Genomic DNA, 14,959 nt, shown 5'->3' with positions numbered 1-14,959 from the left:
GCATTCTCCACCATTAAATGTAGTAATACTGACTTTGAGTATAAATTGGGGAAATTAGCACTCAAATGGGAAATTAAATAATCATGGTTTTGATGAATATTATTTGCATACGCTATAAAATGGTTCTAAATATGGGCTTGTACCGCCTTGAACCGATATGAATATGCATCCGATTTACTCGTGATACTAATTCATACAGGAAAGGGGAATGATTTTAATCAGTCGTACTTGGAATTACGATTTTAACCACTAATGCGTATACATAATAATATTTACCTCGACACTTCGATCCGTTTAGCTCTTGGCAAGTACAATCACATCCATCTGGCCATAATGGATACAATTTACTCTTCAAGAGATCAGATCGGAAATATTTAAACTATGCAATGTTTAAAAGTATGGTAGAGCGTTTTTAACAAGGTAGCATAGAAAATCTAATTTTCAGGGATTTCAGATTGTGGATTCATAAAACACAACTTCAGACGAAGATTACAATGAAGTTTAATAAAAGACAATTTAAAAGTACGTAGGTTACACGATCAAGAGTATAACAATATGCATAAACAAAACAAATGATTATAAAACGATTAAGTAGCGTGTATATATATAAACACGGGATTCCCCAAGAGATGGAGAGAGAGAGAGAGAGAGAGAGTGAGGTATGAGAGAGAGAGAGAGAGAGTACACAGTTTAAGGAATACTTTTCAATAATCAAGAGACCGGAGGATTTCTCAGACAACCTTAACTAGCTTTGTTTCAAGATCAGATTCAGAATTAGCCTACCGTGTTGTCGTTGGAAAGTCGTCTTGTGCGTGCGCTGTTCCTTTGGAATCTCGCGGGCTTCCGGGTTGCGTGCGTGGTCGTTTTGACGCAGGGTGGAAACGCTAAGCTTTCGTTCGTTAAAACGCTGGATCAAGGAAGTAGCTTTAAACTTGTATAAAAATAAAGACTTAGTCTTAGAAACGGAAAGTAAACGGAGAGCAAGGCTCTCTGAAGCTAAGTTAAAGCTATGAGTTAGCGAACCTAGCCGTTAGACTAGAGTTTGGAGACTAGAGTGGAAAACTAGAATTGAAGAGCGGAAGTGAAGAACTAGAGAAAGAACTAACTAACTTTGGCTCGTCTCCAAAATATGAATGAAACCGGAGCACGCCCATTCTGAGTCTGGGAGCCAATCACGAGTGGGAATTTTGTGGCGCCAAGATTTCCTTTGTCTGAACGTCACGCCTATTCAGCGCGTGGGGAGGCCCGGAGTCTTATTCTGACATTATTCTACACTTCAATAAATGTTTCATAATGCATAATAACTTGTTTCTCAAAACAGATTCGAATTCGTCTAATTTCCTGATTTGCGACCATACCAAATATGCTAGAGTTTAGATAATGAAAAAGGGAACTATAATGATTTTTAGGTATTATGCGTTTCTATTGGTTGTTTTAATCCGGCAAAAGCGCATTCTACGTCAGATTCTGCATGCTTGTTAATCGCCGTTTCAAACAGAATGTTGCATTCTCACAAAACAACGTTTTTCTCACTATTAGAATTCGGTGCGTGTGTTTCGGTTTCTTACCCCACTGTATGGGTGTGTGCGAGACGAAGGGGGCGCGCAGTTGGCCTGTTGACCTACCGGGGTGTAAAACACATGTCTGTGTTTGTGCGTTTGGTTTTAGAACAATACATGAAAGGGGCTTTCCCTGCGGGGGCGTCCCTGTGAAATAAAACAGACGCGGGGTGTACGTCCTCACCCCATGATAAATCAAATTAAAAACCCAGGATACTTCGCCTTATCTAAGCACAGAATCAGCTAAAAGCATTCAGCAAACGTTAATGTTTCTGGCAAAAGGTGAGAAGACAATTTGGAATGCATTAAGTCACACAGTCTGTGTTTGTCTGAGTTTAGCAAAATGTCCAGAAACCTTTTAGTCCTGCAATAAATCAACAAAATAGAACATGTATGCTTTTTTTCTCTCAACATCTGGCGATGGTGCTACAGATATTTATATCCGCTGCAGACCTGTCTGACCCCTTTCATATGTATTATATTATATTACGTTACAATAGAAACAGAACGCGAGTCAATATATTGTGTTTTTTATTAATTCTGTGCTAATATGCGCAGCTGAGTGAACAACACAGGTCTTCTGCTGCTTGCATACTGGACTCTTTTGAGGAGACAGCGGATTTCCAAACTTGTTTCCCTGATTCCACGCGCAATGCGCGAATACACTGCAGGCTCACTCTCGCTCATATCCAAGGTAATACATCAACACTATCATCCATTTCATGGGTTTTATTTAACTGAATACATCATAATAAGCTAAAAAGCATGCGCAGGTCACTTAACTTCCTGAATAAGTGCGCACCCGAGTCCGTGTTGCTGTCACATTCACGCAAACCGCAGCACGGTTCGGGAGCAACCGAACTCAGACCACCTCCTCCAGGGTAGTCTCGTGTTCGGTACCCCAGTGCGCACCCGGGTCCGCATGACAGCGTTCATATTAATGATTTTTCATGCAAACCGTGTCCCGTTCCGAACTAAACTGCCAGTGTGAAAGCACTATACTGTACATCTCTCAGCAGAGGAGGATTGAACAACTTCACAAACAGCATTACCAGCTTCACTTTTTACTAACCAATTTGACTTTATTTCTGCCATTCATCTGCAGAAGTTCTTACTGAGAATTAACAGAACTTTAGATCAAGGGTCTCCAAACTCTTTCCTGGAGGGCCACTGTCCTGCAGAGTTTAACTCCAACCCTGATAAACTCTCATGCCTGAAGCTTTCTAGTAATCCTGAATACATTGATTAGCTGGTTCAGGTGTGTTTGATTAGGGTCCCAGAAAGCAAGCAACCAACCATCGAAACAATGTTAAATCAATGTTGTACACAGTTGTAACTGTGTGTTTAAGTCACATTTGTTATGCCAAAGAAAGCCAAGAAAAAAATGTGTCTGGTTTTTGTTAATTATGTTTTGAAAACATAATCGTCATGTAGAGACACACTAACGGGTTGTTGGGTTCATGAATATTAATCAGTCCAGCCCCTCCGCATCCGGCTCATGGGACCTTATTTCGGAAAAAATATGTATGGTAGTCAATGGTGAGAGACAACTTATCTTTTTATTCCGTCCGAACTGTGCCCTGAATTACACATATGATGTTTGTCAATTTAAAAGATAATTATGAAAGTCAAGAAAGTCGCAGTTTATCATAAAACATAATTGTAACGTTTAGTTTTATGTGAAAATCACTCAATGAACTACATCTCTCGCCTCGCACTGTACGTCACTGTTGCTCGTATATGTGCAGTCTGGTATAAAACACTCAGGCATCACGTCGTAACGTTACGATTATAACGTAAGAGACTGTAGAAGACTATAAAAAATGACAGACGTTAGCTTCAGTAAAGTTAGCTTCATTCATTGAGTGAAAAGGTATGACGTCACATGTGCGCCTTATCGGTTTGTAGTCTTTGTAATTACGTATTTTCACAGTTTTATGCCTCAACAGTTTTAAATCAAACTGCGACTTTCTTGACTTTAAAATGTATATTTTAAATTGACAAACATCATATGTGTAATTCAGGGCACAATTCAAACTAGATCAAATATTTGTTGTCTCTCGCCATTGACTACCATACAATATTTTTCCGAAATAAGGTCCCGTGGTTGTCAACCGGAAGGGGAGGGACTTAGGCTCTCAATTGTCTGCGTTTGTCCAAATGAAAATGCGTAAGGTGAGCACTAGCCAATAGGATTAGTGCTGGTGCATCAGTCCCACCCACTGGGAAATAATCAACATTATACACAAACAGCTCTGTGTCTGTGTTTGTTGTGTAAACTCTATGTTATAAGAAACAAAATGCCCGCAGAAAGATGGCAATATCCGTAATGTGTGTGTGTGTGTGTGTGTGTGTGTGTGTGTGTGTGTGTGTGTGTGTGTGTGTGTGTGTGTGTGTTCCAGTCAATTAAGGGACATGTAATTATGGCTGACAAATCAATTTAGCTGTTCTAATCATGTGTGAAAAAGTGAAAAGAATCAATCCTCACCTTGATGTGTTGAACTGTTTTCTCAAACTCTCCTTTAATGTTTTCATTGTGTTTCCGTTTCTCTTGTAAGGACTTCAGTGCTGTATTGAGCTCCTCCTAGAATTTAAAGTAAAGAATTTAAAGAATTAAATGATACCACAGAGTTGTTTTTTTCTAAGTAATACATAAGCTTAAAGGAATAGTTCACCCAAAAATGAAAATGCTGTCATTCATTACTCCCTCTGATGTCGTTCCAACCCCGTAAAGGTGATGATAAACGGGGCAAGTTTTTTAAGCAATGTTGCCGCGTGATTGTTGCCTGGGCACTTTCCCATTGAGAATGGGCAACAAATTTCTATCTAGATACTTTAGATTGGTCGTGGGACCTGCTGTATCTCAATTGTGTCTCAGCTGGTTTCCTGTTGATGGCAACATTGCTCAAAAAGTTGCCCAGTGTATCGTAACCTTAAGACTTTCGTTCATTTTAGGAACACAAATGAAGATCTTTTTTATGAAATCTGAGAGCTTTCGGTTCCTCCATAGACAGCTTTACAGCTAACACTTTTACGCTTCAAAAAGAGATCGTAAAACTAATCCATATAAATTAAGCGGTTTTGTCCAACATTTTCCAAGACATTTTTTTTTTTTTCAACCTTTATTTCCAGGAGACCCCTATTTTAACATTCAAAATCCTGAATGTGATGAGGTCTGAGTTTCAAAAGCAAAAACACAGAGGCTGAATGAAAATGTAAAACTACTGTCTGTCAGTAGGTGGCACTTATAGAACAGCTAAAATAGATCTGTTTACCTGGTAACCTCTGTAAACAAAGCAGTTGATAAACACAACACGTTACATGGAGGGAAGATGAAAAGAAAATGCCATCAACATTGTTCTCAAGACAGTAAGTTCCCTTCAGTGATAGATTTATAGAATTCATTCATACCAAAATGTATATAATTTCCCTCAGCACTTGTAAAGGTTGTAAAACTTCTCACTTATTTACGTAATTATTTTAAACAAAACTAAACCTATGATGCATGCTTGTATCTGCATGAGGCTTTTACTTACTTTGTTAAATACTGGACAGTATTTACTATGGGTTTTTAAATCCTGGCAATCAAATACGATTTTAATGGTAATTAAAATATTAAACCTTAATACTAATTGTCAGAAATTGCATCATGGTTTATCGTCAAACTGGTAACCGTTTCATCCCTAACCCTCAAACTTGAGTGAGCTTGGTGGAGGTGCCAGTCTCTTGCTGTTGCGAGCAAGCCCCCTTGGGTCTTTCTAGGGGGCTGAGGCTTCTTGCCTGCTTGAACAAAGGCAATTGCAGACTTGGTTGGATGATGCTGCTTGCTAATGTTAATGCCAGTGCAGATGGCGTCTGCTACTGCCTTCAGGATCTGGTCATGCCGCCAACGATAACGCCCATCTCCAGCAGCTGAGGATATTTTCTAATGATCCCCTTTTCTGGCAGAGTTGGCAAGCAGGTGAGTCCACCAGGCCCCAGGTAAACAGGTTGGCAGGGCTAGGAAGGACATCATACACTGACTGGACCAAGAACTTGAAATGGTGTGGTTCCGCCTTCCAGAGTTCTGCCCAAGTGATCTTACGGCAAGCTGTTTGCTCCCACCTTGTCCAGGTCCCCTGCTTGGACATGCCCACCACTCTGCTGAAGCGAGCTTCCTCCACCTCGGCTCGTACCTCCTCCTGGATAAGCTTCCGCTTCTCCTTTCCTCTGGCTTTGCTGTAGCATGGCTTGGGATTGCTACCAAGCCCGGCCCGCCCAGTAGCCACCGTACCCACCAGGGTGCTATGCTGCAGCCTTGCCTCCGCCCGTTCCACTGCATCCTGGGCGCGCCACTTCCTTCCTGTTCTGACCTCTACCCCTGCTGAGGAGACCTTGGTGTCAACTGAGTCTCGGCAGACTTCTCTGGCTTGGGTGACCTTGAACTCCTCTGCCAGACTACTAAAGGGAAGTTGTAGCTTGGTGTTATGGCTAAAGAAAGCAATGCTGCTTAGGCTCCGTGGCAGGCCCAGCCACCTGCGCAGAAATCGGCTGACCTTCCACTCAAAGCCCTCCACGGTGGTAATTGGGACTTCGTAGATCAGCAGTGGCCAGAGGAGACAAGGGAGGATGCCATGTTGGTAGATCCAGGCCTTAAACCTACCAGGAAGTCCTGATTTATCGACTGCCGAGAGCCATGTGTCAAGGTCATCGCTGGTTCCCTTCCGTGCAGCGGTGTCCTTCAGGTTGTGAGTGAAGAGCTTGCCCAGGCTCTTCACTGGCTTAACATATTTATATCAAACTCTTATAATGACACATAATTCCTAACAAGTTATTCAAGTAATATTATTTAAATATAAAATATAAAATATTAAATAAGTAAATAAATAAAATAACAAATAACTAAAAGGGAGGGAAGGTTATTTAGTTAATAGGCTAATATGGATTCCTTTATTTTATAGAATATTCTTTGATTTTAGAGTTGCACATATCTTTTCTCCATAACTAAATCTAACCAAACATTCTTGCTTTCTCCAAAAAAAACAATTATTGCTTTAAAAGCTGTAATTCTCAGCATTCTAAATAAGTATAGGTCATCTTTGTTAAGTAGCTTAGGTCCTAAACCCCAAAATATATTTTGTATCTTTATTAGGGGCCAAGCACTGAAGGTGCGGGCACCTATTGTATCTGTTCCCGTTCTTATTCTTCTTCTTTTTTTTCTTTTTTTTCTTCCGACTGGGCGTCTATGGCAGCCTATAGAACCGTTTGCGGGAAACTTATACAAATTGGCACAGTGATAGACGACAGCCTGAACTATCACCATAGCAATTTTGGAGTCTCCAACTCATTCCCTCTAGCGCCACCAGCTGTCCAAAGTTTCACTCATGTTTATGCTAATAACTTTTGAACCACAAGGGCTAGAAACAAAATTCTTTTTTCCTCTGATTCCTGAGCTCATGACGATTCGACTGCATCATATGACGTCATTTTCCGTCATAATAGTTTTCCCGCCATTTTGAATTCTCCAAAAAACCTACTTTTTCGAACTCCTCCTAGGCCGTTGCTCCGAATTTCACGAAAAATGAACCAGATCATCTCCAGACCTTGACGACCAAAAGTTATGGAATTCAAGTTGATTCGAATTACCGTTCTCGAATACTGCGCAAATAAATTTTACGTAGCGCTTGCGAAAACAGACGTAAGGCCGTATCTCCACAACGCTTTATCGGATTCAGACCAAATTTGGTACATGTCATCACAAGCATGACCTGAGGCTACATGCTGCGTTTCGGCGCAGCGCCACCTACTGGTCCGGAGATATGAAGAATTTATATTTTTGCTTATAACTTCTGAACGGTTTGTCCAAAAATCACAAAAGTGGTCTCGTTAGATTCAGGGCGTCGTGCTGAGTTGACTGATATCCAATTTTCCCATATCGGCCATTTTGGCTGTCGGCCATTTTGAATTATGTGCTAAAATGCTGTATTTTATGAACGCATGAACGTATCGTTACGAAACTCAGTATGGGTCATCAGTACAAGGCTCTAAAGGTACTCAAAAGATTATGAGACAGCGCCACCTTTTGGTCAAAAGTTATAATGAAATTTCCAAAAATGCTAATAACTTTTGAATAAATTTGCCTATAGTAATGACACTGATCTCAATAGATTCCTTGGGTTATGCTGAAAACATAGATACCAATTTTGCCATAGTCAGCCAAACTTCCTGTCCACCATCTTTATTTTCTTTTAAAACCTACTTTTTCGAACTCCTCCTAGACCGAACGTCCGATTTTCACCAAAATCGGATCGTGTCATCTCCAGACCGTGCCGAGTAAAAGTTATGGATTTCGTGTCGATAGACGAAACCGTTTTCGTATACCGCAGTGGCAAAGTTGAGGCATGATGCCAAAATGACTATTCAGGCTTTATATCTGCAATGCCTTGACATATTGACACCAAACTTTGTATGTGTCATTGTCACTTCACTCTGACCACATCACATCAGTTTCGTAACTGCGCCACCTATTGGTCGAAAGTGATAATCATATTTTTAGTTATTGTATGTGATTTTTCAACCATTTTGCCAAAATTCATCTTTAAATGTCTTCAATTGCTCCTTGCTGCAGTTGGTCTCTCACTTCCAGCCACTTTGGCATGTCTTGTCGTCTTGCTTGCGCTTGGCCCCGGTGATTGCTGCTTGCAGCTATATTTCTTCTTCTTTTTTTTCTTCCGACTGGGCGTCTATGGCAGCCTATAGAACCGTTTGCGGGAAACTTATACAAATTGGCACAGTGATAGAGGACAGCCTGAACTATCACCATAGCAAATTTGGAGTCTCCAACTCATTCCCTCTAGCGCCACCAGCTGTCCAAAGTTTCACTCATGTTTATGCTAATAACTTTTGAACCACAAGGGCTAGAAACAAAATTTTTTTTTTCCTCTGATTCCTGAGCTCACGAAGATTCGACTGCACCCTATGACGTCATTTTCCGTCATAATAGTTTTCCCGCCATTTAGAATTTTCCGAAAAACCTACTTTTTCGAACTCGTCCTAGACGGTTTGTCCGATTCTCACCAAAATTTCACCAGATCATCTTCAGGCAGTGCCGACAAAAAGTTATGGAATTCAAGTTGATTCGCTTAACCGTTTTTAATAAACGTACAAACAAATTGTACATAGCACTTGCGAAAACAGACGTAAGGCTGTATCTCCGCAACGCTTTATTGTATTCAGACCAAACTTGGTACATGTCATCATAAGCATGACCTGAGGCTACATGCAGCGTTTCGGCGCAGCGCCACCTACTGGTCCGGAGATATGAAGAATTTATATTTTTGCTTATAACTTCTGAACGGTTTGTCCAAAAATCACAAAAGTGGTCTCGTTAGATTCAGGACGTCATATTGAGTTGACTGATATCCAATTTTCCCATATCGGCCATTTTGGCTGTCGGCCATTTTGAATTATGTGCTAAAATGCTGTATTTTATGAACGCATGAACGTATCGTTACGAAACTCAGTATGGGTCATCAGTACAAGGCCTTGAAGGTACTCAAAAGATTATGAGACAGCGCCACCTTTTGGTCAAAAGTTATAATGAAATTTCCAAAAATGCTAATAACTTTTGAATAAATTTGCCTATAGTAATGACACTGATCTCAATAGATTCCTTGGGTTATGCTGAAAACATAGATACCAATTTTGCCATAGTCAATCAAAGTTCCTGTCCGCCATCTTTATTTTCTTTTAAAACCTACTTTTTCGAACTCCTCCTAGACCGAACGTCCGATTTTCACCAAAATCGGATCGTGTCATCTCCAGACTGTGCCGAGTAAAAGTTATGGATTTCGTGTCGATAGACAAAACCGTTTTCGTATACCGCAGTGGCAAAGTTGAGGCATGATGCCAAAATGACTATTCAGGCTTTATATCTGCAATGCCTTGACATATTGACACCAAACTTTGTATGTGTCATTGTCACTTCACTCTGACCACATCACATCAGTTTCGTAACTGCGCCACCTATTGGTCGAAAGTGATAATCATATTTTTAGTTATTGTATGTGATTTTTCAACCATTTTGCCAAAATTCATCTTCAAATGTCTTTAATTGCTCCTTGCTGCAGTGGGTCTCACACTCCCAGCCACTTTGGCATGTCTTGTCGTCTTGCTTGCGCTTGGCCCCGGTGATTGCTGCTTGCAGCTATATTTATAATTGGTTTCTTTAAATTCTTCCCTGAATTACTTATGTTCAATGTTTTTTGTTTGTTAAGTAGCCTATACAATGAATGAGCTATAAGTTCACTGCAACTTATCCAACAACATCCTAAAGATAAATGATTATAATTAGAATATATTTATTGTGTTATAAAATATCGCATAGCCTATTAATTTTCCAAGCAAAATGCATATATTAGTCAGAATTATTGCACTCCTATTATTGCACTCCTCCTATCGTTCAATGTGAGGTTTAGCAGCAAAATGGAAATATTTGCACGACTTTCTAAGATTTACAGAATATTCCTGTAAAATGTAAGTTTTGCAAACACAATGTCTCAAACGCATAAAACAGCGCAAAATATATGCTGTGTGATGGTGGATCGATTTGATCTACGATCGACGTCTAGGGCTGCTTAAAAGACATGTGCACACGCAGTTCTCTTTCATCATCTCGTGTTCGAGATCCACCTATGGGAAGGGCATCCATACCTGACCTCTGCAGAAGCATCCAGTTGCACCAAGTCTGGCTAGACAGACAGAAGCGAGCAGCCAATGCCAGGTAAGGCCCCGCCCCTTTACCTAGGGGCATATAACGCCTGCAAGCGCTACTATTCTCCAGTTGATATTCGCTTCTCGCGATCTCTGCACTGACACAGTTCGGTTGGATTACGCTGCTCACATTCGTGTCTTCAGGAGGACATATCGCCTGATCAGCCTCTGTCAGATGTGACAGTCATCTTTTCAGCCTTTTCTGCTGTGTTTTACATTCGGAGCCACCCGCGCTCTCGCCGTTTTTCCCCTGCTCCTCCTTCCACGGCTGCCCGCCACGGATTTTTCCGAGTTCTTCTCCGGAATGTCGCTGTCTAAACCTGTCGCTTCTACGGGGAACAGCCTATCACGGGCCTGCCCGGCCACGTGTGGTTCGCTCATCGCCGCTAAGGACCTTCACCCGTTCTGTGTGGTCCTCGGGGATGAGGAGGCCATCCCGCCCTCTGGCTTTCCCCAGGCTAGCGCCCACGCGGCCTTGCCTCAGTCCATCCTCCTAGAAGTTTGTGAGCGAGCGGCCACTCGCCTCAACATGGAATGGCCGGCTCCACAGAACGCCACCGACCAGGAGAGGAATATTTACGATGGGAAAGTGTTGGAACCCCCTCCTGGTCCGAGAAAACAACTCTTCCCCGTCCTTCCAGCGTGTGCAAAGCACATGAGGCACAATTGGAGCGACCCCCTCGACTTCAAAAACGGTCTCACGGGTCTTGAGGTGAAGGATATGGCAGCTCATGGTATGGGTGACCCCCCCGCTATCGAGCCTTCCATCGCCAGGCACCTTAACCCCGCTCAGGGAGGGCTGCTCGCTCCCCCTAAGCCGGTCTTGCCCAACAAGATGGACCGTTTTTCTGCCTCAGTTCACCAGGTTCATACAAGTCCTCGGCCTTGGCTGTCAGGGCCCTGAACGTCTCTTCACTCCTCTCTGCTTACCAGGCGGAGATTTTGGACGAATTAGGGCAACAGCTGGAAAAGGGAACTCCTTCTCTACCCTTGTGGAAGGAGATCCTCACGGTGAACGGCCTCGTTCTCCGCAACGTTCGTCAGGCCGTACAAGCCTGCGGGCGCTCTATGGCGCTTTCTGTGGTGGGAGAGTGCGTGCATTGGCTTAACCTGTCGGGCCTTCCTGACAGTGAGAAGTGGCGCATCGCGGGCGAGTTGGTGGAGCCCGTCCGGGCTCTCTGTGGCCCCGCCGTCGCATTGATGCAACAACGGTGTGACGACAAAAAGAAGGAGGATGAGGCCTTCAAGTTATGCCTTCCTAGGAAGGCAGCGCCACGCCAGGCACCCCCTGCGCGTTTGCCTAACCCACCTGCCATGGGACGACATTTCCACCAGGGCAAGGAAAGGCCCCGGTTATATCAACCGTCAGGGCGGCGTGCGCTCGTCGAAACTTCACGCTCTAGCTTACAAGCTTTTGGTGTGGAGCAGACGGGTTTTCCTGTCGTTACGCGCAACTCATGTTCCGGGCATTCTGAACAGAGGCGCGGATCTTCTATCGAGGGGAAACCCAATCTACGGAGATTGGCGCCTTCACCCGCAAATAGTGGATATGTTATGGATGAGATTCGGACAGCCAACCGTAGATCTATTCGCCTCGCGCGAAAACTATCATTGTCCTATGTTCTTCTCTCTAAAGGTGTTCGAAGGGTGGTGCGATGGGCGTGGTCTCACATCTTATTAGTGCTCAGTTCCTGATATTTTGTGTTTCTTTCAAGAAAAGGGAGGTCTTTGTCCACCATTAAGGGTCTACCTGGCTGCGATTTCGGCCTGTCATGTGGGCTTTGAGGGCTCAACAGTCGGGCAGCATCCTCTAATCCGCAGATTTATGAAGGGTGCCCGTCGCTCTTTGCCAGTCGTCAGGAGAACTGTTCCTGAGTGGGACCTCTCCATGGTGCTGGAGGCTCTGTCTCAATATCCTTTTGAGCCTTTGGGAAGTATTTCCTTCAAGACAGCTTTGCTCTTGGCCTTGGCATCAGCTAAACGTGTCAGTGAGCTACATGCACTCTCGGTTCATCCCTCGTGCACTAAATTCTCTCTTAGTGGAGATAAGGATACCCTTAAGCCTAATCCAGCCTTCATGCCGAAGTGCTTCCCTGCGTTCACTTCAGACTGATGTTGGAGCTGTCCGCTTTTCACCCTCCACAGTTTTCCTCCCCGGAGGATCAGAGGCTAAATGCTCTGTGTCCCGTCCGTGCTTTACAGACATATATGCGCAGGACCAGTGCTTTCCGGAAGAGCGACCAGCTCTTTATTTCATGGGCGCCCCCTTACAAAGGGAGTTCCATATCTAAGCAACGCCTCTCACATTGGCTTGTGAATGCTATAGCTGTGGCTTATGAATCAAAGGGAGTGCAGCCTCCAGGGGGCATCAGAGCTCATTCCACGTGGGGCTCAGCCGCCTCTTGTGCTTTGTTTAGGGGAGTGTCACTGCAGGACATCTGCTCCGCTGCCAGTTGGGCTTCTCCTCATACCTTTGTGCGTTACTACCGGCTGGATGTCACCAGAATCTCGGTAGCACATTCGGTTTGAATGGAGTGAATGGGCCGGCAGGCCATGCACATTACGGTCACCAAGCATGTATTTCCATTCCTTCCTGGGTGTATATATGCACATTGGTGTTGCTGGGGTTATTATTGTGTGTGTGCCACATACATGTTTCATGTCCTGCATGTGCACAGCAGTTATGTGTGTGCGTCAGGATTGCAGGTTCATGATTATGGGACGTGTCAGGCACCGCCTCCCTGGGGCGACCGTCCATCTCTGGCTTTCAGAACCTCATTGGGCAATCGGGGAGCTGTCCATGTCTCTCCCATAGGTGGATCTCGGACACGAGATGATGAAAGAGAACAAACATCAAGTGGAGAGATCCACCAACTTTGCCCCGCCTGCCGCACGAGAAGCGAATATACTTACTGGAGAATAGCAGCGCTTGCAGCCGTTATATGCCCCTAGGTAAGGGGGCGGGGCCTTACCTGGCATTGGCTGCGCGCTTCTGTCTGTCTAGCCAGACTTGGTGCAATTGGATGCTTCTGCAGAGGTCAGGTATGGATGCCCTTCCCATAGGTGGATCTCTCCACTCGATGTTTCAGAGAACCGGGGTTACGATAGTAACCTATTGTTATCTAGACTAGATAACAATAATCCCCGATTTTCTTAGCGTCTTTTATGGAACAACCCTCTGGGCTGCGTTTCCCATAAATATCTTAAGCCTAACTTGATCGTAGAACAATTGCAATAAATATTCTGTATGATCATACCAGGAAACGCATGCAGGTCATAGTTTCTCTTGCCACAATAAATGTGATTTATACACACAGAGTAGGAGCAGCCAGAGAAAAACTAATATTAAAATTAAATGGTCAAGATCCCAACTAAAGCAAATATTGATCATCATAATGGTGACTCGTTCCATCTACATTACCATCTAAACATTACCATCTAAACTTCAGTTAAATCTAAATAAGACCGTGTGTAGATGTATGACAGAAATAAAGTCAAACGTGTAATAATACTTGCAATAATGTGTAATGACTTCAGTAGTTCTCTTTACTTCAATGATTCTGCTTATTAACATCAGGTGTCTTCAATAATGCTCAATCATCACTTAATTAATCACTTAATTATCTCATTAACTTCAACACTGCTTCAGTGTTCATTTTAACACCCTGTGGAGTGTTAATTTAACACTGGGGATTTTGCTGTGATAAAGCGATTGAGACTCTGAAAATGTTGGACTAAACCGCTCAATTCAAATGGATTAGTTTTATGTCTCTTCATGCACTTTTTGAAGCGTCAAAGTGGTAGCTGCTGCTGTCAATGGCCAAAAAAATCTTTCAGAAAGTCTGGGACAGAAATCTCTCAGATTTCATCAAAAATATCTTCATTTTTGTTCTGAAGATTAACGAAAGTCTTAAAAAAGTCTTGAAACGACATGAGGGTGAGTTATTAATGACAGAATTTTCATTTTTGGGTGAACTATGCCTTTAAATGTTTATCCTCATTGAAATCCCTCTTACCTTATATGATGAAACCACTTCACCGATGGGTCTGAATTTATGATTGTCGTGTTTCTGTGAATTAATACACACTAAACACACAGGCTGTTTGTCCTCCAGACAGAAGAGTTTGAGTTTCTCACTGTGTAAACTGCAGATCTCCTCAGACACTGATGAACGCCTCTCGTTTCTCTCCTTCAGGAACGACTCACACAAGTTTTTTAATGCAAGATTAATGGGAGGATGAATATTTGAGGATCTTCTCCTGCAGACAGGACACTCCCGAGTTTCCATAGTTTTCCAGAACTGTTGAAGACACTCTTTACAGAAACTGTGACTACACGACAGAAGAACAGGAGCCTTGAATATTTCTTGACACACAGGACAAGAAATATCATCTTCAGATAGAGAAGCCATTTTCTCTGTTTGAGCTCCAGCAATCTGAACTTTACTTTCACTTTCTGAATCAAGGTTTCCAAAATGAAAAAGCACAAGAGTCACAAAGATTATCTGCTGTCTGTTCCGAAACAAACGTTTCCAATCCTTCTTGAAAGTTTTTCCTCTTAATTCTTCATTAATTGCTGATTCTTCATTGCTTTTGTCAAGACAATAAAGTCAGTGTGACAGAAAGGAGAAATAATAAGTCAGTCTCTT

At 42.9% G+C, this 14,959-nt stretch overlaps 1 protein-coding gene across 1 annotated transcript in view; it reads right to left on the bottom strand.

The window, feature by feature from the left end:
• The window catches only part of LOC307000652 (E3 ubiquitin-protein ligase TRIM35-like), a gene marked incomplete at its 5' end in the record, with an annotated part of 38,001 nt that extends 23,279 nt beyond the window's left edge, over positions 1-14,722 (bottom strand). Inside the window, 2 exons of the mRNA XM_079616415.1 lie at positions 4,048-4,143; positions 14,327-14,722. Coding sequence (XP_079472541.1) covers positions 4,048-4,143; positions 14,327-14,722 — 492 coding nt within the window. The remainder of the gene's footprint in view (positions 1-4,047; positions 4,144-14,326) is intronic.
• Positions 14,723-14,959: the final 237 nt, after the last annotated feature.

The sequence above is a fragment of the Phoxinus phoxinus genome, assembly GCF_949152265.1.
Source record: "Phoxinus phoxinus genome assembly, chromosome: 1".
NCBI classification, from domain to species: Eukaryota; Metazoa; Chordata; class Actinopteri; order Cypriniformes; family Leuciscidae; genus Phoxinus; species Phoxinus phoxinus.
The sequence above is the reverse complement of the archived record's forward strand: the minus strand, read 5'-3'. Positions and strand labels throughout refer to the sequence as shown.